At 45.6% G+C, this 20,468-nt stretch overlaps 1 protein-coding gene across 3 annotated transcripts in view; it reads right to left on the minus strand.

Annotated features, from left to right (window-relative positions):
* The window catches only part of LOC147888265 (nucleoporin (DUF3414)), a 268,450-nt gene that overhangs the window by 165,154 nt on the left and 82,828 nt on the right, over positions 1-20,468 (minus strand). For all 3 annotated transcript variants that reach the window (XM_087393147.1, XM_087393148.1, XM_087393146.1), the window contains exons 6-12: positions 14,780-14,920; positions 8,445-8,602; positions 8,193-8,358; positions 7,906-8,004; positions 7,725-7,796; positions 7,476-7,535; positions 7,114-7,271 (exon numbers count right to left, since the gene is read on the minus strand). In XM_087393147.1, coding sequence (XP_087249273.1) covers positions 7,114-7,271; positions 7,476-7,535; positions 7,725-7,796; positions 7,906-8,004; positions 8,193-8,358; positions 8,445-8,602; positions 14,780-14,920 — 854 coding nt within the window. The remainder of the gene's footprint in view (positions 1-7,113; positions 7,272-7,475; positions 7,536-7,724; positions 7,797-7,905; positions 8,005-8,192; positions 8,359-8,444; positions 8,603-14,779; positions 14,921-20,468) is intronic.

Raw genomic sequence — 20,468 nt, forward strand, 5'->3', positions numbered from 1 at the left:
TAGTTTGTTTGTTCATGTTGGTGCCGTTCTAGGGACTGCATCATTCAGCTCAGAAGACCGATCAGAAACTTTCTGTAGAGTGGGCTTGATGGCATAGCAGATGCCTTAGCCAGGGTGGCTTGGGAGACCCTCATCCTCCCTACACAAGAAGGGGGTCTCAATATTATTGATCCAGATTTACAGTGCAGAGCTTTACTTTGCAACATGGTGGTGCGGGGACTTATGCCAGGGCAGGAACCGTGGAAGGACTTTCTTATCAGTAGCATACAGAGGTGCACACCTTCTTTAGGAGGAGACTGGAGGAGCAGTGTTAGATGGATCTTCCCCACAGCACACCTCAGGTCACCTTCGACCCCTCTCATGGTTGCCATTCTGAAAGCATGGGCCAGTTTCAGAAGCACTCTTCGGAGGATTCCTCCTTCCTCTCGGGAAGAGATTGATAGGCAACCCATCATGTGGAATGACAGTATTTTAGATGATCATGGCAGACCACTCGGTGCCTCACTCTACATGCAGTGGGCCAGGTGCGAGAGGGGACCTGCATCTTCTATGGGGTCTTGGAAAGCTTTCCGCAGGCTTCCAGAGGAAACCAAATCAAGGTTGACAGAACATCTCAAAGGGAGTGCAGGGAGGATCTTGTAGATTGAGGCAGCCTTCCAGAGGTTTGGGTAGACACAGATGATATGCCACTCACTTCCTCCACTTGGGCAAGTACTTTTTCGAGAGGCGGGGTTGCGCTTCAGGTTTTGGCCTTTCGAGGTTTTGGCCTTTCGAGATACACAGGTTTTGGCCTTTCGAGATGTCCAGGATGGTGGCAGATTGCTCAGGTCCACAGAGGACATCTTGCTTGAGTCTACTTTTCAGCCTATCGGGGTTGTAGGTCTTTTGATGCAGGGATCAGATTCAGAGTGGTTCCTAGACCCAGACCCCCGGCTACTCTCCACCGGGTCTTGGAGGCTCTGGCTCTATGGGGGAGTTCCCATCAGGTATTTACAGTGGGACCTCGGAGAGTGGGAGTGGATTGACGCAGGGCATCGAGAGAAGAGCATCCCCTTCTTTCGTTACACGGTCAGTAATGCCAGGAGATTTCCGCTCAGTAGTAGAGGTTGGAGACCCTCTAGAGTTCCTCATTGGGAGACTTTTGGTATTACTGCGGATCAGCAGAGGTGCTTCTGGAGGAGGCTCTGGAAGTCCCACAGGAATAGAAAGATCACTATCTTCTTTTGGCTTTCTATCCATGGAGGGATTGCAGTGAACCTTTGGAGGTCCAGGTTCGGAGCCGACCCTACATGCCCTCGATGCCTTTCTGCTTCGGAGTCTATTCAGCATTGCCTATGGGATTGCGGACAGGCGAGGATGATTTGGATGGGGGTAGCCAGGATTTTCAGTCACTTTGCCCATTCCCCATTTTTTATGGCATGGGGCTCGGTGGCTTGGCTCTCTTACAGGACCTCAAGTTTTCTATGAGAGAGTTGACTCCTCTCCGGCCATTTCGGTTCGACGTCATCGGATTGAGTCCTGTTCGTTGGATGTGGTATCACACCTTCCTTTTCCAGCTGTACATGCCTCTGTGGATACTTCTTGGGAGATTCTAGCGAGCATAGCATCCTGGCATATCTGGAGAACCAGATGCACAAAGGCTTTGGAGGGTACTCAGGTTCATCCCTCGCACACATTGGCTAGTATCTGTACAGACATCGTACATACTTTGATGGCCGTATGGACGGGTATGCAGGGAGACTCCCGTGCAGCCTCAGCTAGGAGGGCTTCTTTCTTCAGGGAATGGAAGGATTCTCCTTTCTTCTCTGAAACTACTACAGGGTTGAGGTGGCACTTTCAGCCTCAGCCTTGGTTGTTTTCCACCTCACTCTGAGAGGGTTTTTTATTTATCCTAATGATTTCATGATGTATTCCGCTTTGAGCTTGCTCTCGCGGGTTTTTTCTCTTACTTAATACAAGTCTTTTTCTTGGAAAAAAAAAATTTGCAAATAGGGATATTGAAGCCTGCCTTTCTGAAACCTTATACTGCTCCTGAGTCACCCGAGCTGCTCCTCTCCGCGTGAGCTCTGCTGCCCCCCCCCCTCTCCTCTTTCAGCCCGTCCCCTCTCCCTCTCCCTCACCCTCGCTGGCCCCCCTCTCCCTCCCCTCGCCAGCTCCCTCTCCCTCTCTCCCTCTCTCCTCCTCTCCCTCTCTCCTCGCCAGCCCCCTCTCCCTCCTCCCTCACCCTCCTGCTCTCCTTCCTCCTACCCGCCATCCCTCTCCTTCACCCGCCAGCCCCCCCGCCCCCTCCCTCCTCCTCCCCCGCTCACCCCCTCCCATTCCGCCGGCCCCCTCTACCTCCCCGCCACCCCTCTCCCCCCTCCCTCACCCTCCCGCTACCCTCCTCCTCCCCGCCCTCCCTCTCCTCCACCCACCAACCACCCGCGCCCCCCTCCTCCACCCCCGCCCCCTCCCTCCTCCTCACCCCCCCACCCTTTCTCCCTCCGCCAGCCCCCTCTCCCTCCTCCCTCACCCTCCCGCTCCCCTTCCTCCTCCCCGCCCTCCCTCTCCTCCACCCACCAGCCCCCCCGCCCCTCTCCTCCACCCCTGCCCCCTCCCTCCTCCTTCCCCGCCCACCCTCTCCCCCTACCCGCCTTCCCTCTCCCCCTTGCCAGCCCCCTCGCCCGCTCCCCCACTCCCCGCCCCCTCCTCTCCTCTCCCCCGCCCACCCTCTCCCTCCCAACCAGTCCCGTCCCCCCCCCCTTCCTAAGCCGCAGCTCCACTCTGCCTCCCCCCGCCCCCCTCCTCCCCCCCGCTGCTACCTCCCCGCCTCCTCTCCTCCTCTTCCCCTCTCTCCTATTCTCCTTCCTCCAACGCCCGTGTTCCAAGGCGTCCTGGGCAGCAGTTCACGGACGAAACTTTTTCAGTGTTTGAATCGGCCTCTTCACATCAATTGGCGAATGGATCCCCACTCGGCCAATCTTTGTCCACCTCCACCGGCCGCGAGAACCATCATTTTTTCAGAAAACGAGTTGCAACAGCTCAAGAAAGATGTGGAACTAGAGGGCTCCACATCACTTTTCGCCCACATCTTTGGGTCACACCCTTCCAGATCACAGGCTAGAGACTGGATGCTGGCGGCGCTACCAAGAGATCTCACCCTACACCTCAAAGATGTTCAACTTTTGGGACGTGGATTCTTCCAAGTGATTTTCGACTCCCACGAGCCCACAGCCCTTGTTCTCAAAGCTAATCCTCTGGCTTTGGGCTTGAGGAGGATTTGTCTTTTGCCCTACACCTTGGGCTTCGATCCGGTCGACCAAGACAATCAGGTCACATCACTATTCATTAGATTTCCTAGTCTTCCTCAGGTCTACCATTGACTTCTTGCTACTATCGGAACCAGATTCGGAGTGGTTACTGAGATCCCCCCCTTCCTGGCATGCCTTCTTCCTCGGTAGCGGCAGTCAGAGCGAACGGGGTGTCTTGAGTTAGGGTCATTGTCTCTGACCCTAACATCTCAAATGACCACATCATCCTTCAGTGCCCAGATGGCTCTCTCTTTCGACAGACAGTCGAGATTGCAGGTAGACAGGACCAGTGCAAGATTTGCAGAACCCTTGGCCACTTTGCTAGAGATTGCCCAAGGAAGAGAAAAAGACCCAAGAGGTCTTCTGGTGCGGCTCCTGCACGTACTGCCCCGACTACACCTCCCCAACGCTCTGTACCACGCACTCCAAGACCACCAGGAGCAACAAGGCGCCCTGCTTCGCGCACCCCAAGACCACCAGGGGCAACAGGGCGTCCAAAGACCACAGCACACCTAGTACCACGATGGAGAGCGATCAGAGCGGCTCCCTTACCTCAGGAGGAGACCTTTGATCCGGTTTAGACAGACGCCATCCGAACTCGAGAGGTAGATGTTGCTGCAGCCCGAGACACTACAGTTCCACATCAGAGGGGCCTTTAGATGCAACAGTACCAGCCCCAACAGATTGATGCAACCTTGTCCTTGGATTGGGTGGACACAGATGACACGCCTATTACTTGTTCCACCTCGATGGGGGCATTTTCCATATCGGGCATTCCAGGTGATTGCTTTACGTAACACACATGAGGATGCCCTAGTCTTTGATGTTTCTTCACAGGGCAGGCTGTCCAAGTTGACAGACGATATATTGTTGGAGGTACCGTTTTAGCTAGTCACGATAGTGGGCTTCATGGAGCATGGCTCTCTTTCACAGTGGTACTTGGATCCTGACCCGCTATTCATTGCCCTGGGGAGGCTGTGGCTCTATGGAGGTGTCCCAATTAGGTTTTTGTAGTAAGACCCTGGAGAATGGGAGTGGATAGATGAAGGGCACCGAGAGAAGGGCATCCCCTTCTTTCGTTACACGGTCAGTAATGCCAAGAAATTCCAGCCCAGATGTAGGGGTTGGAGGCCCACCAGAGCTCCTCATTGGGAGAATCATAAGACTTCTGCAGACTGCAGAAATTTTTTTGGCAAAGGCTTTGGGAATCCCACCGGAATAGAAAAATCACTCTCTTCTTTTGGCTTTCTATTCATGGTGGGATAGCAGTGAATCATTGGAGATCCAGGTTCGGGGCTGACCCTACTTGCCCTCGTTGCCTTTCTGCTTCGGAGATAGTACAGCACTACCTTTGGTATTACAGACAGGCGAGAATCATATGGAAGGGGATTGCAAGACTTTTCAGCACTTTTGTTCGCCTCCCCTTCTATATGACCTGGGGATCAATGGCTTGGCTCAATCTTTCAGGGCCCCAGGTTTTCTTCGAGAGACATGACTCGCGTCTTGGGCTCTACACATCCGACAACACCTTGTGGAGTCGTGCTCTTTAGAGGATGTTCCGGCCACTCTCTTCAGTGCTGCTCATTCCTCGGTTGACTCTCCATGGGAGGTTTTAGCTAGCATTGCAACATGGCACATTTGGAGAGCCAGATGCACTGAGGCTATGGAGGGTTCTCAGGTTCACCCTTCTCATATCTTTGCCAGTACTTGGACAGATACGGTACGCACTCTGATGGCCATATGGGTGACCATGCAGGGATCTTCTCGAGCAGCCTCCTCCAGGAGAGTTACTTTTCTCAGGGATTGGAGAGACTCTCCCTTCTTGCTGAGACTTCTACAGGGTTGAGTTGGCATTTTCAGCCTCAGCCTTGGTTTCTTTCTACCTCATTCTTCTTAGGTGTTTTTTATTACTGCTTAGCATGTTGTATTTCCGCACAGAGCTTGCTCTAGCGAGTTTCTTTCTTACTTAATAGAAGTCCCCTTTTTGCAAAAAAAATTTGCAAATAGGCGACTAGAAATCTAGCACCAAATTGAAAATGGCTACCCAACGAGCCCAATATGCATATCGCAATTCCTTTCCTGGCCTCTCCTCAAATCATATTTCACTTACGGGGCCTGATTGCAAACGGATGCCTGCAGTTCACTCACTGGCACTGATCCTGGTTAACAGCAAAGGGTTGGTTTGCAAAGACTAATTGATTTCTTTCAACTCTATACAAAAAAAAATCTATAACTTTCATTTGAACACACAAATATGTACCTTCATTTCAACAAAAACAAAATCTGGAACAACATTGAGAGTCTGGCTCAACTCCTAACCTTAGACCCAAATATGCTAAGGCCGGGTCCGCACCACCCGCCAAGCCGTGGAGGACCAAAAGAAAAAGAGGATGTACAGGCAAGTGTTGTGGTTCATACCAGCCAGTCTCAATTTTTATAAAGAAGCTGCCATTTAACTACAAGAAGCTTTGATTAGTGTAGTGGAAGGACAATCTTTTCTGGGACAGGTTGCCAGGGTTCGATCACCACTGACCGCAATTCGTGTCATGCTCTTGACAGCCACCCATAGCGTGGGCGGGCTTCACAGGCCAAACACTATTTTTTGTGTCAGGCGTCCGAGCCCTCCTCTCCCATTGGGCCACGTAGGAGGACGACCGTGGTACTTAGGTACAATATTTACTCCAAAGACACTTCCACGAGTGCTTCGACATAGAAATGAGAGGGTAACTAGAGGGTGATTCTAATGGTAGGTTAGTCAACTCTAGGGTTTGAACTTTTAAGTGTGGGCCTATTGAAGGTACCTCTCTCTCTATATTTCAGTAGTAGTCGGTAATTCATTTCCCAATACACAGCTTTGTGTATTGTTCTCCAATCAATTGTTCTCCTCTTTCTTTCATCTTTGTGTAGCCTTATAAGGAACACAAGATTCCAAAGAAAAGAATTTTGAAGCTAGCTCTATGGCCCCTCATTTGCAAGGAAGATGGGGATTAGAAGAGATTTCAACATATTGGAAAGGATTCATAGAGAAGTCAAATACGAAATGAGGAGGAGATTCCTTGTTAATTTTTTTTGCACAGCTCTGATTAAGCAAAAAATGCCCACCAAAGTAATCAATCACAGCATAACAAGATCTCACCATCTACGATTCGACCCATAGAGATAGAATAAGATCCTTTGAGAAGACAAAACATAGCCAACGAATCTAACAGAAACAGGAAAACATGCCTTCTGGAAACTTGAACAGGTGAGAATTGGTATACAAGTTTCACATTACCATCCACTTTTGAAAACTTCGTTAGAGTTCATTTGAGCCTTCTCAAAAACTAAATACTTGCAGGAAGAGACACACTTCTTTCTGAAAATCTTAATGACATCTTCAGACCTCTTGCTCCTGTCCGCATGAGTCATATGCCATATAGCATTAGCAGATAAAAGGCATCCTACAAGAACTATCTAGTATCTCATGCTGTATTAAGTGGAACAACATGCCAATGTGATGTAACAGCTTAGTTTCTCTACCATCACTCACATCCATCCAAATAACAATTGTCTCTGGCCAAGAGATTCATTTCCCTCTCCTTAGAAAGCTCCAGCCTTGCCGTATCTACTTCCACTGATTCTTGTGACCAACGTAAACCATCACATAGCTACTCTGCCATACTAGATGTCATTGAATCAATCCCATTTTATATACAAGATTTACTTCATTCAAGAATGTGATACATATTTGATTCCAAGAAAGTAAAGCACAATGTGCAAATTTAAGGGAATGGAAACCCCGTGCCCCTCCCTCCCCCCAAAGAAAGGAAAAGGAAAAACTAACACGCATTCTGCTGGCCAGGGCCCCTCTGAAAGACCAGCCAAAAGTCGAACCAGATGTTGGAGCCGATAGGGGAAGTATTCCTGAAGTGAAGAAAGCAGGTTTCGAATTGGACCATCAAGCAAACTTTCTCGATCCCAGAATTCTATACATAGTATTTCCTGAAAAGAATAAGTCCATCATTGTGCATCTTTAGCCAGAAAAGACTGATGTGCCTTTCCACAGAATAGTATAATGTTTAAGAACTGAGTGAAACTTAGCACCGTTATATCGATACCATCCATAAGCACCCACAGTGGTGTCAGAAATTTCAAATCACTGTTTTCATAAGGAAAACAACACTATTGACAGTCATTAGCATGCACCTGCCCGGAATAGATGGCATAGAGAATGTCAATCGAGGTGTCCAATATTGTAGTCTCATTCTACAGGAAATCACAGCAGAATAAAGTAAGCCAAAACACCCACTAAAAGGGGTTTTACAATGTAAGGGCAGGAGGAAAAATAATTTCAAGGGGGTCTAATTTCAAGTACAAATTCAAAGGTTATTACACTCCACAAACCCCAATCAGACATATTAGACAATTCTGAAAAGTATCGCTAGAGCAAGATACCTGGCTTGCAATATCAAAGGCAGCAATAAATGCTGACATTAAACTTTTGATCACACACTTGTACCCATCAATCTGTGCCAGTCGAAAGAAGACGAAATTAAATTAATCAGAGTAATTGATTTTATATCCTTGTACACAGCATTTGAATTACAAATAACCAAAAATCTAAGGAAATACTCACATCGCATTCCTGAAATCCTGAATGATGCAGCATGTCAAGAAGGTATGTGAAAGCCCCACCTTCATAGGCTTGCTGCACATGACCAACATAATCTATTTCCTGCACAAAAATAAAAACTGTTATCAATACAGGAGAAACTCTAGATGTAAACCATGGCCAAATAACTTCCAACCAGAAGGACGCTTTTAAACAGTGGTACAATACATTATATACAAGGTTCACTCAACCAATGGACATCAGTCACTTCCATACATCACCAATAGGTTGCAGCAGAGACAACAGCATACCCAAGTTCTTGTTTCTTTCTCAGCTACAGGAAGTGACACCAGACAGCTAAATGTAGCCCACCCCAACAACAAAGGGGCATTTTCTCGCACTTCCAGAGGGTTCAACCCAGCAAACAAGCTGTCCAACTGCTGCAGGTCTTCAACCGAGAATGGATGTCTGCCATTGCTGTTAGAAACCAAGCATCAAACATTATCATTTTGTGCAAAATAGGACTCTTACGAGCTTAAATAAATGTGGTTTAACCATTAGACCTGAAAGTCACTTCATCAAGCACCATAAGTAGTAGCTTGTCAAGATCCAAAGCTTCCAAAAGCATAAGAAGACCCTGGTGTTTGACGTGCTGAGCTAGACCTACTGCTTCAGCAGTCAGCGATAGCTTTCCCACATTTGTGCCAGAAAATATTTTCTCCTGCAAGAGAACCTAGCCTTTATGAGCCACATCATATACCTAAAATCCACAGATACAAGTATAGCCTCAATATTACTATGAGCGAAACACCTTTAATTGACCCTTTACAAAAACAAGGGAGTTTAAAGAAAAAATGTGTGCATTTCAGGGCCAACAAGTGGTTCCAGCAAACCATGTTGCCACAAGTGTCATACATCTCTTGCCAACCAAGCCTAGAAAACAGAGGGCACTAGTACACTGTTAAATCCCATACGTAGGGTAAGAATTTATGGCCATCAGGGCCAACCAATGGGTCTAGGAAACCATGTTACTATAATTGATGACTTGCATCTCTTGCAACCAAACCCAGATAACATTGCATCTTTTTGTATTTCTAAATAAGTAAGAAAACAGGGGGGGAACTGGCAGAACGTCAACTCCTTTACCTAGGGTGAACAACTTGAGTAGAAATACGTCCACTCCATATCTACCTTGCATTGTAGAACAAGGCATGGCATGGAAACTCTAAAATAGGGAATCATCAATAGAGGATATGAAAACAGATTTGACGACTCCTAAACACCTTTCTTGAATCAAATCGTAGCAAATTCCGGGCGCTGGGGCAGATCGCAGCAAAGAGAATGCCACCCAGAGCAATTCGCAGCAAGTCCAAGGCTCAGTGGAGAGCAGGAAATCCAATTGCAGTAGGTGAAGTGGCCTAGGGTGGCTGAAAAACAATTCGCAGCAGCATCTCGCCCTCAAAAACAGGTTCTGCGCGCCAAGAACTAGTACATATGGCGCTGGAATCAGTTGTACAACACCTCAAGAAGCATGTAAGAGTCGAAGAAGGGATTCGCAGCAAGAAAGAGGACACCAGAAGAGAGAAAAGAAGACATTTTACAGCACTAGGGCCCAGAAATAAGGGCTACACCCCCCTCAAAGGTCTTTACTACAATAGAAAATACTTTGTACAACTGGCTCTGAGAAGAGCATGAAGCTGACTCCTGAGTACAACTTTTCAATCCATCTGGGAGACCTGGGGCCTTTCTTTTACAGACTAGGCCGACCAAAAAGCTAGGGCCTGATTTCTAAAAGCTACTTTTACATAAAAGCCAAGCATTTTAGGCTTTCATTTTAAATCTGGTGCTTTTGGCGCCTTTTTTTCTCTCATGGGCACTCCTTTTAAAGAGGTGCCCCCTTGTCCATGCTTTTAGGCCTCGTGGAACCTAGATGAACACTCTCGGCATGAAGAGGAGGAAGAAGGGAAGAAGAAGAAGAGGAACTAGAAGAAGATAGGCTTGAGCTGGGAGATCTCTGTCGGTGCTTTCTTCTTCGTCTTCCATGAGCCTTTGGACTCCTTCCTCTTTTCCTCGAATCTGAATACCTTTGAACTAAAGGAGAACTTCGGGAATGCTTTCTTGAGGCACGATGCTGCCTAGGAGATTCTTTTAAAACTGAGGGAGATATTCGATCAATTCCTTCTCTAAAGAAAGGTGGAACGTGCTGAGACATCATCTCCTCAAACAAATGCTGAAATCGAAGTATCTTTCTCAAGAGCTGGAACTCCTTGATTCTTCCCTTTTTGAATTCTTCATCTAGATCTTCATAAGGTGCAATAAGGCGTCTCTTACTGGGCCGTCTTCTAGCTGAGCTGCCTGGTTCTGAAACAATGGTATGGGAGATGGAAAATCGGACCCACTAAATCAAGCTTGACTGGGCCTAAAGCAATCAATTACAAAACCCCTACTACTACTAAGGAGGTAAACGCTTACGAGTGAAGATGGGAGCCGTCCCCGATGCGCGATGAAGTATGAGTGAGTGTGGCTTTTGGTTGTATGGTTCAACCACTAGTCCAGAGTATGGGCCGAAATACTAGAAATAATATAGAGGATTATAGCCCCAACTGGATTACAATGAGGCTGCTTCAGGCTCGCAGCTGTCCTACACCCAAAAAAAAAATCCTCAGATTGTTGCAAGATTCTTTGGATCGTTGCCACTGAGGGAAGTAGCAAAACCATGCTGTGATAATATAGTGACGATCTCCCCATTCCAAGGTGTTGCATGGCTAGTCCCTTGCTTAGCACCCAGCCCATAGAGGCATCCAGCTCAAGGCTTAGCACACTAGTCTGATTTAAGCCTCAATGGCCAAGGGAAGATGTAGCCAAGGTAAGGACTGCACATTCCAATGCAAGGATCCGCAACGCATCCACATGTGGAATCGTTGCACATGAAGGTGAGTTCCCACTCTTCATCTCGATTCCAAAATCATCATTCCGCTGCAAAAAGTTGTGTATATGTGTATGTCCATGTGGCCATGTATGGCATTCTACAGCACTAAGTTGTAAGTTGTACGGTTGCCCAAGGATGCCCATTCAATGACTACGTGGGTTGTCAATGCCATAAAGTTTTTTTTTTTTTCCGAGAAAAAAACTTCATTAAGTAAGAAACAAACCCGCGAGAGCAAGCTCAAAGCGAAATACATCATGAAATCATGAGGATAAATAAAAAATCCCTCAGAGTGAGGTGGAAAACAACCAAGGCTGAGGTTGAAAGTGCCATCTCAACCCTGTAGTAGTTTTAGAGAAGAAAGGAGAATCCTTCCATTCCCTGAAGAAAGAAGCCCTCCTAGCTGAGGCTGCGCGGGAGTCCCCCTACATACCCATCCATACGGCCATCAAAGTATGTACGATGTCTGTCCAGATACTAGCCAATGTGTGCGAGGGATGAACCTAAGTACCCTCCATAGCCTCTGTGCATCTGGCTCTCCAGATATGCCAGGCTGCTATGCTCGCTAGAATCTCCCAAGAAGTATCCACAGAGGCATGTACAGCTGTAAAAGGAAGGTGTGATACCACATCCAACGAACAGGACTCAATCCAATGACGTCAAACCGAAATGGCCCGAGAGGAGTCAACTCCCTCATAGAAAACCTGAGGTCCTGTAAGAGAAAGCCAAGCCACCGAGCCCCATGTCATAAAAAGTGGGGAATGGGCAAAGTGACTGAAAATCCTGGCTACCCCCATCTAAATCAACCTCGCCTGTCTGCAATCCGATAAGCAATGCTGAATAGACTCCGAAGCAGAAAGGCATCGAGGGCATGTAGGGTCGGCTCCGAACCTGGATCTCCAAAGGTTCACTGCAATCCCTCCATGGATAGAAAGCCAAAAGAAGATAGTGATCTTTCTATTCCTGTGGGACTTCCAGAGCCTCCTCCAGAAGCACCTCTGCTGATCCGCAGTAATACCAAAAGTCTCCCAATGAGGAACTCTAGAGGGTCTCCAACCTCTACTACTGAGCGGAAATCTCCTGGCATTACTGACCGTGTAACGAAAGAAGGGGATGCTCTTCTCTCGATGCCCTGCGTCAATCCACTCCCACTCTCCGAGGTCCCACTGTAAATACCTGATGGGAACTCCCCCATAGAGCCAGAGCCTCCAAGACCCGGTGGAGAGTAGCCGGGGGTCTGGGTCTAGGAACCACTCTGAATCTGATCCCTGCATCAAAAGACCTACAACCCTGATAGGCTGAAAAGCAGACTCAAGCAAGATGTCCTCTGTGGACCTGAGCAATCTGATAAAATTGGAATGATACAAAGAAGATTAGCATGGCCAATGCCATAAAGTTTTTATTTCAACAACATCTAAACTTCTCACAAATTCTTCTATCCAACCAAGCCTTGACTTCTAACCTACTCAAAGTATCATTCAGTGTGTAAGGTTTGCACCACTAGTAGCTACAGCAATGTTCTTCCTTCAAATAAAATACAAAACTTCTCTACCTAGATTGTGTTCACCCTCTCTATACCATTCATCTTCTTTCGATAGTTGGAAACATTTGTATATTCCCAATGTGAGAATTATGTAGAAGGATAAGGGGGTACTTTTTCCCTCATCTAAGGCTCTTCCCCCTAGCCACAGTTCGTCATTGAGTATAGGTAGGTGGGGATTTTAACCCTCTTTTGGGTTGTCATGTTGTCAACCCTTGTACTCTTTTTGGTCTTCATTCTTGCAACATCAGATCTAGGTTTGCTTCACTCCTGTTACGTCCAATACTAGACTAACAAGGGCCTAAGCTTAACCGAAGCCAAGGCCACACTAACCTGAGATCTTGGGTAAGATCTAATGTTAGAGCATTGCTAGTGACCATACTTGGTTCAAGCCATGACCGTGATTCCTGTACTACATGATTGGACCAGCTTCCTGTGGTACATGACCGGACCGGACATTCTACGATACATGAAAGGATCGGGCTTTATGCAGTGCATGACTGGATGAGATTGCAGGTCGTACATGATCGGAAGCACAAACTAACATAGTCCTCTTTGATGACAAAGAAGCAAGGCGAAGATATCCGGCCCACCACGGGTACTAATGGCCAAGATTCACTGAGTACGCACACCGGAGTTATACCGTCGCGCAGTACAAAATCACACTGCGTAGGAGTTATGCCACTGCCAAGGACTCAATGCCGATGCAAAAGCCAAAGCATCATCAAAGATATTGTGGGTGAGCCATATCCTCGAAGGGGGAAAGTCATCCACCAATGGGGAGAAAGGAGAAGAGAATCATGGCAGCCAAAGGAGGGACTACCCGAGATGAGAGACGGGAGGCGAAGAGAAGAGAAGGAGAGGGGATCATCATTCACAAGGGGACTAGAATGGGAGAGTAGAGACTTGAGCTACAAGCTCACTTGCTGTATTCAGGGATTCTAGGTGAGTGATCTAGATAGAGAGATGGATTAGTGTACTTTGGGCCGCTTGGTAATCCAATTCTCTTTCGATTCCACTTTAGTAGGTGCATGCTTGCTGCGGTTCTCATAGCACATGCATTATTCCTTGAGCATTTCTTCCGATTTGCAGCACTATTTCTGTTCCGTTCTGCACTTGCACTTGCACCATCACTGGCAGCGCAGTCCACTTTGCACTCATTCCAGGAAAGAGCTGCTTCACAAGAAGCTAGAACAGTCACCAAATGGCTGTTACAAACTCAGGAGGAGAGCAGACTTTTAGCCCCGATTGCAGTAGGACAAGGACTGGTTCAAATGGAACGGGAGGAAAAAACTATGCTGATACAGCTTGGATGAGTTCACTGTGCAATACAGATGAACCTAACAGTTTTAAAAAATGCTCGAGACAATGAGCACTAGGTGACAGCCATGAAGTCAGAATTGGATTCTCTACAAAAAAACAATACATGGAAACTGGTGGGATTGCTTATAGGAAAGAAAGCTACTGGGACAAAGTGGGTTACAAGATGATGAGAAAATCTGATGGTACTACTAACACGTACAAGGCAAGGTTAGTTGCCAAAGCCTATTCTCAACAAAAAGGGGATAGATTATGATGACATCTTTGATCCCACTTCCAGCATGACCACCATGAGATCTATTCTTTCAATGGCTGCTCATTTTGGCTGCAAAGTACATCTATTGGACATCCAAACAGTCTTTCTCAATGAGGACTTGCATCAAGAACTGTAGGTGTGTCAGCCTGTTGGTTTTCAGATGCCCGATTAGGAAGACAAAGTATGCAAGCTGCATAAGACAGTTCTCCCATCCTCACTCACAATTCGAGTGCTATTGCAGTCGCATAGTTTCATGCTTGCATGAAACACATTGAATTACATTATCACTATGTCACAGAGAGAGTAAATGCAGAAGAGATCGATTTGATCTATTGCCTTACAGACCAGAATGTTGCAGATCTTTTAACAAGGCTCTACCCAGGGAAAAGTGTGATGCTTTCTGCAAAGCTTTGGGCTTAGTTTCGTTTGGCAGATGACATCACAGTGTGTACATCAACATATTGTCACTGCAAGGGGAGTGTTGGAACTGTTGATATATTAAGGCAGATGTAATGATTTGTTAGAAAGGTTAGGGGCACTCTTTCCCCTAGCTACAGTTAATGGTTGAGTTCAGGTGTCTGTGGGTCTTAACCCTAGTTTGGATTGCCCTGGTGTTTTGGCATGTTGATAACCCTTGTACTTGTTTCTCTTCTTCATTCTTGCAAGATCAGATCTCGTTTAGCTTCACTCCCATTTTCTCCACTCTCAATCCTCCCCCCGTTTCTCATATAATTAATATAGAGAGCTTCTCTGCCTAGATTATGTTCAACCTTTAGCTTAACCAGTGTAATAACATGTGAAAGATTTGATAACTTGTCTATGCAATGAACAAAAGCTTGGGCATTCACATAAATACCTGAAACAGTAGAAAAAGTTCCTTCCATCGAGAGCAATTGCAGGAACAAAGTGGCTCATAATACAAAAGGAATAAGATATCCATCAGCAAATTCTGTTCCATGATGAGCTCATCAGCCCACAAGGTTGAGAAACTCTCATCCTACAAGCCAAGCAGTCCACATAAAATCAGATCAAAAAATTGGAGGACGTAAATCAGCTTTCAATTATGCTCAACAATAGTGGGCCGTGGCAGAGAATTACATAGAAGGGTTAACACAATATACACCCTACGTCAATGTACCTCTCATCATAGATCAATAAATATAAATAAAGCACAGCAAAGTAAGTGAGATACCCTTCAAAAACCCAAAATATATAACCCTCTTATATGTTTATGAGTTCAAAGACATCGTGTGTGTGTGTGCACGCGCATGCATGCTCTCATATAAAGACATGCTATGTGTGTGTGTGTGTGTGTGTGTGTGTGTGTGTACCAAAAAAAAAAAAAAAAAAAAAGTGTGTGTGTGTGTGCGCGCGCATGCGTGCTCCTTCTCCTGGTCAACCATCTACCTCTTCGGACAGCCCCATCTCAAAGGCATGGGTTAATGCAGTCAAGAAGGGTATTCCGCTTTGTGAAGAAGATGATCTAGTCAGGGAATTGGATTCTGAGGGTCAGCAAGACCCTGAGGCAATGGCAGAGGCCTGATGCCTCATTTTCTTTCTGAGGACTACTCATTTCTTGTACATACTTTCATGTGTGCTTCTCTTAAATGTGTTTCTCACAATATATAGGGCCTCTACAACCCGAATAAATGGAGGCTCCTTTGGCACTATATAAATAAAACTCATCCAGATGTTGTGTGTCTGCAAGAGCATAATCAGCATTATTTTGCTGGCCAGCACGGGTTCTTTTCAGGATATGATATGTTTTATGCAGGCTCTGATCAATTCTCTGGGGTGTGCATTCTAGCTAGACATGATTTGCAGCCCTGTGTAGCATATAATGATCTTTGTGGCCGATGGATGATTATCCAATGCATGATCAATGAAGAGATTTTTGAGATTGGTTCCTTGTATGCCTCTCAAACTACAGCTTCTAGAGCTCGAATGTGGGACTCCATAAAGCAATATCCTTGGTCCACAAATGCTATACTTTGTGGTGATTTCAATAATTCTCCTCACTGGAAGGACAATACCACAAATAAATCCCATATGCTGCCCTCTGAAATTCAACAATCGGAACATATGATTTCATCACTTCGTACCGCAGATTTATGGACAGCAACTCACCCTTCAGTTTTAGGATTTACATATCATCATAATGCTTTTACAAAATATTGGGCCAGGCTTGATAGATTCTATCTTATTCATGCTCAGCAATATGATGATTATACATATCAAATGTGGACTAACCATTCTCAACAACTATCTGATCATACTCCACTTTGGCTGAACTTTTCATTTGGCATGCCTCTGGATGACATGCAGCTCTCTTCACTCACACACTTACCGGTCAATCAATTATATCTTTCTCATGAAAAATTCCAGCAAATGATTCGATTGGCTTGCAGACCATTGTTATCTCATGCTCAGGAGGATATTGACTTTGCTTGGAACCTTTTGTACATCGCATTCAAAGTGTCATCAAGGAATATGGAAGATGGTACATGGCAAAAACCAGGCATCATATCCAATGGGCAAAATCCTACAAGCACTCCTTGGTTAAGATTAGCCATCAAAGGTCCCTTTCTGCTTCTGAGCAGAGTTCTTTGTCTTGTGCTTCTTCCATGATTGATGCTAATGATAAACGCAAGCTTTCCAAATGGCAGACAAGGGCTAGAGTCAAGCCTATGCTAGATAAGGGCTGTTCCTCAAAATCTTTTTTTCGGAATTTACATGCATATAGACAAAGTCAAACTATCATGAGAGTCAGAAAATCAGATGGTATTTGGACCCAGACTTTATCTCAACTAGAAAAACAATGTCTGGATCATTTTGAGCTGCTTTTTTCTCAACCATCTTCTTCTACTCCTCAGGTTGAATTGGCTCGGAGCAAATTTATTGATCTTGTTTCTCCTATTGTTTCTTTGCCAAAAGCTTCATTGCTGAAAGTATCTTTCTCAGATATTGAATTGGATGATGCTCTCAAACATTTGGGTAAACATAAATCCCCTGCCTAGGATGGTTTGACGGTTGAATTTTTTATAGCCTTCTAGGCTGAATTGAAAGGTCCAATCTTGAAGCTCATTAATATAGCCTGGCAGAATCAACATCTTCCTTCAGCTTGGAAGCATGGTCTGGTCAAGCTTGTGCCCAAAAAACTCCTACGTGAGACTATGGCTAACTGGAGGCCCATCACTTTGATGCCTGTTATGTATAAACTTATTGCTAAAATGTTGGTTCATCGGATAAAGGATACTCTTCATGATGGTCTTCATCCCAGGCAATATGGTTTTGTTCCAAGAAGGAATATACATGATAATATCTCCAATACTCTCATCGCAATGGAATATGCTAAATATTCAGCTCAAGATGTTTTGGTCATGCAGGTGGATGTGGCAAAGGCATTTGATACCGTACAGTGGAATTATGTCTCTCAAATCATGTCTAGACTTGGTTTTGGGCCAAAGCTAGTTAATGTCATTTATTGGCTTTACTCAAATTCCACCGCTCAATGCTTTATAGGGAATCATTTGTCTATTCTTGGACTCTGGGACGGTCAGTTCAACAGGGATGCCCTCTCAGTGCTTTGCTCTATGCTATTGCTTCACATCCTTTGCTTCTTTATATGGATCATCTGGTTGATATTGGACAGCTAGTGGGGCTTCAGATTCCTGGCTCATGGCCTTTTATTGCACAGGCTTATGCAAATGATTCTTTCTTCATGCCAAAGAACTGTCCTCTAGAGCTTCGCTTATTGATGGATACCCATTCTGATTTTGGGTTGGCAGCTGGTCTAAATATTAATTTTCAGAAATCAAAACTCTTGCCTCTCAAGCATTGCGACTGGCATGCTCGCCTTTGGCCAGGTCAAATTATTCATCCGGAAAACATAGTAAGACATTTGGGTTATCCAATTGGCTGGAAAATCAGAAATAAGCAACAAATGTCTTGGGTATTCAAAAAATTTCAGAACAAATTAGAATATTGGAAGATCTCCACTTCGCCTTTGCATGTTCGGCTTCGAATTGTCCAGTCCATTGTTTTAGCTTATGTCCAGTTTTACCTGCCTTTATTACATTGGTCATCTCGAGATCTCTCTTCTTTTATGTCTCAAGCCATGGAGATTTTTTGGAAAACTAAGCTTCATAAAAAAGCTTTGAGGTTGCTCAAAATGGACCAGCTTTGCTCTCCAAGAATGCATGGAGGTTTGAATATTCTAAACATCAAATTTCATGTGTTGGCTACAAAGATCACTATGCTCAAGGTTTTTTTTCAGCAAGAGCAGCCATGGTCTATTATGTTGGCACTTTTGTGTGGCCAAATGCGGACAAATGCTTATGGGCATTGGCTAGTTGATCCATCGGAAGTAGTACTTGGCAAGTTTCAAGGTAAAATACCTGGTTGTCCATTTTCTACTGCCTTGATTCAGGATTGGAAGCAGGTGCTCTCTCGCATCAAATGGTCTCCCCCTCCTGCTTCTATAGCTTCATCGCTTTGAATGGAAAGCCTTCACTGGAGTGCTGTTTTTTACTCTCCTCTTGCTGTAAAACAACCAATCAGAGCTTACAATCTCATGAAGTTAGGCATCCGGTTCATTGATGATGTGGTAGATACTCAGGGGCATATTCTCTCTTTCCCGGCAGCATGTCAACAATACAATCTTGGGATGCATCATAGACCCATATGGAAAGTTATTACAGATCTCTTACTCCCTTTGGTTCCGATTCCAACATTGGAAGTAAGAGACGGGCTTCAAGATTGGCATCTTCAATCTTCAAGTCCAGGATTATCTTCTCAGCCTTTGCATCTATTGACTTCCATACAGGCTTATCGATTGATTTTACATCCTCCATGGATTGCTCATCATGCAAATTCTCTTTGGCATCTGAATATTGGCATCTGAATAAGAAGTCTAACTTGGTGGAAAGGAAAATTGAAATTGATATGGAAGTTGAAAATGCCATTAAAGCGGAGACTCTTTTTCTAAAGATGTATTGTTGGTATTTTTCCAGTGGGAGTGAAATTGGCTCAAAGAAGAATTGCCTCTACTCTTTGTCGAAGATCTCATCATACTCCTGAGAGTATTCAGCACTTATTGTGGTTTTGTTCATATTCCAGAGACCTTCTGAACAAAATCTCCTATTTTTTCTCCCTCAGATTTCTAGCACACAGGTTCTCGAGGTTTTTCTGGATGTTTGGCAGATTATCAGCTTCTTTGTCATAGTATTCTCTTTTCTTTCATTGGATCAGATACTGGGCATTATGGACCCTCTGGCTACAGCGAAATCATGCATTTCTGAATTCATCTCTTCAGCACCCTTATGAGTTCTTCCGGGCCTCATTGCGGCAGTCCTTATATGATGCCTTGCATGAAGAAGATTTGGATGTTTCTTGCATTCAGCTTTTCTTTTACTGTTTCTGATGGATAGGGCATTGGCTCTTTTCTCGAGCACTGTCCTATTGTAAAATGGATGTTTCATAATATAATGTTCTTAGTTTCACCCCAAAAAAAAAATGTGTGTGTGTGTATGTGAAAGGGGCGATGGAGAGCTCTGGAGCCCCCGCAGCCCTGGTAGACCCTCCGTCCCCCTCTGTTTCTATTCCATCATCCTCTGTTCACCTCCCAGCTCCATCCGTACCTTCCGTACAACTTCCTGCTTCCTTCTCATGCCCATTTGTACAGTCCCAGCCCTGTTTTGTTCAATCGCGCCCTTCATCTGGTCTCTTCACGCAATCTGTACAGGTTGTTGCCGCTCCTGCACCCTCTGGCCATCCGTACAGGCTATACGACCGTCCGTACAGCCCGTACAGTCTCCATCTGTCCCTGCGTTTTTTGGAATTGCTTCATCTGCTCCCTCTACATAGGTTTTCCAGCCCGTCCAGATCTTTTCATCCGTACTACCTGAAAATGAGCCTCTTCTGCCTTCCATACCGGTGTTGCAGCCCTCGGTGTCATCTTCCTCCTCCCTTCCTGCTGCTTCAACACCTGTTTCCTTTCTTTTTTCTGCCTCAGCCCCTCCTCCTTCTGCCTCTACTCCTACTACTCGTGTTTTCTTCGGCACAAGCATGGTGGTGTGTTTGCCTCGCCTTCAGTCAAATCGGCAAAGCCGGATGTTTCTGATGGTCCTTCTTCTTCTCTCCAGCTGGATCTTCTTTGCCAATTGTGCTCTACCTCCGCCACAGAAGCTCCTTTATCGGGTTCCCCGCTTGTTTGTTCCTTGGATTCTGCCCTTTTAGTCTCCAGTCTTTGTGAAGCTCAGCAATTGGGAGTCTACGTCTATTTTACGGGTAGGGTTTTATCCTCAGCTCATCTTCGTCGTTGGGCTGATGTTGCAGTGGGTCTGGATTGCATCTCTTCCTTTGTCTTTCTGGGCAAAGGATTTTACTATGCCCACTGCTCTTCGACTCATGTGGTAGACCGCCTTCTCAGTCGTGCTAGTGTTCCTAGAGCGGGTTTTTTTGCTTATGTGATGCCCTAGGATCCCCTATTTGATCTATCTGCCTCTATTCTGACCCACTGCCTGGTTTGGATTACCCTCAAAGCG

The sequence above is a fragment of the Dipteris shenzhenensis genome, chromosome 22, assembly GCF_047967505.1.
Source record: "Dipteris shenzhenensis isolate YYH24624 ecotype China chromosome 22, Dip_SZ_1.0, whole genome shotgun sequence".
In the NCBI taxonomy this organism is placed as follows: Eukaryota; Viridiplantae; Streptophyta; class Polypodiopsida; order Gleicheniales; family Dipteridaceae; genus Dipteris; species Dipteris shenzhenensis.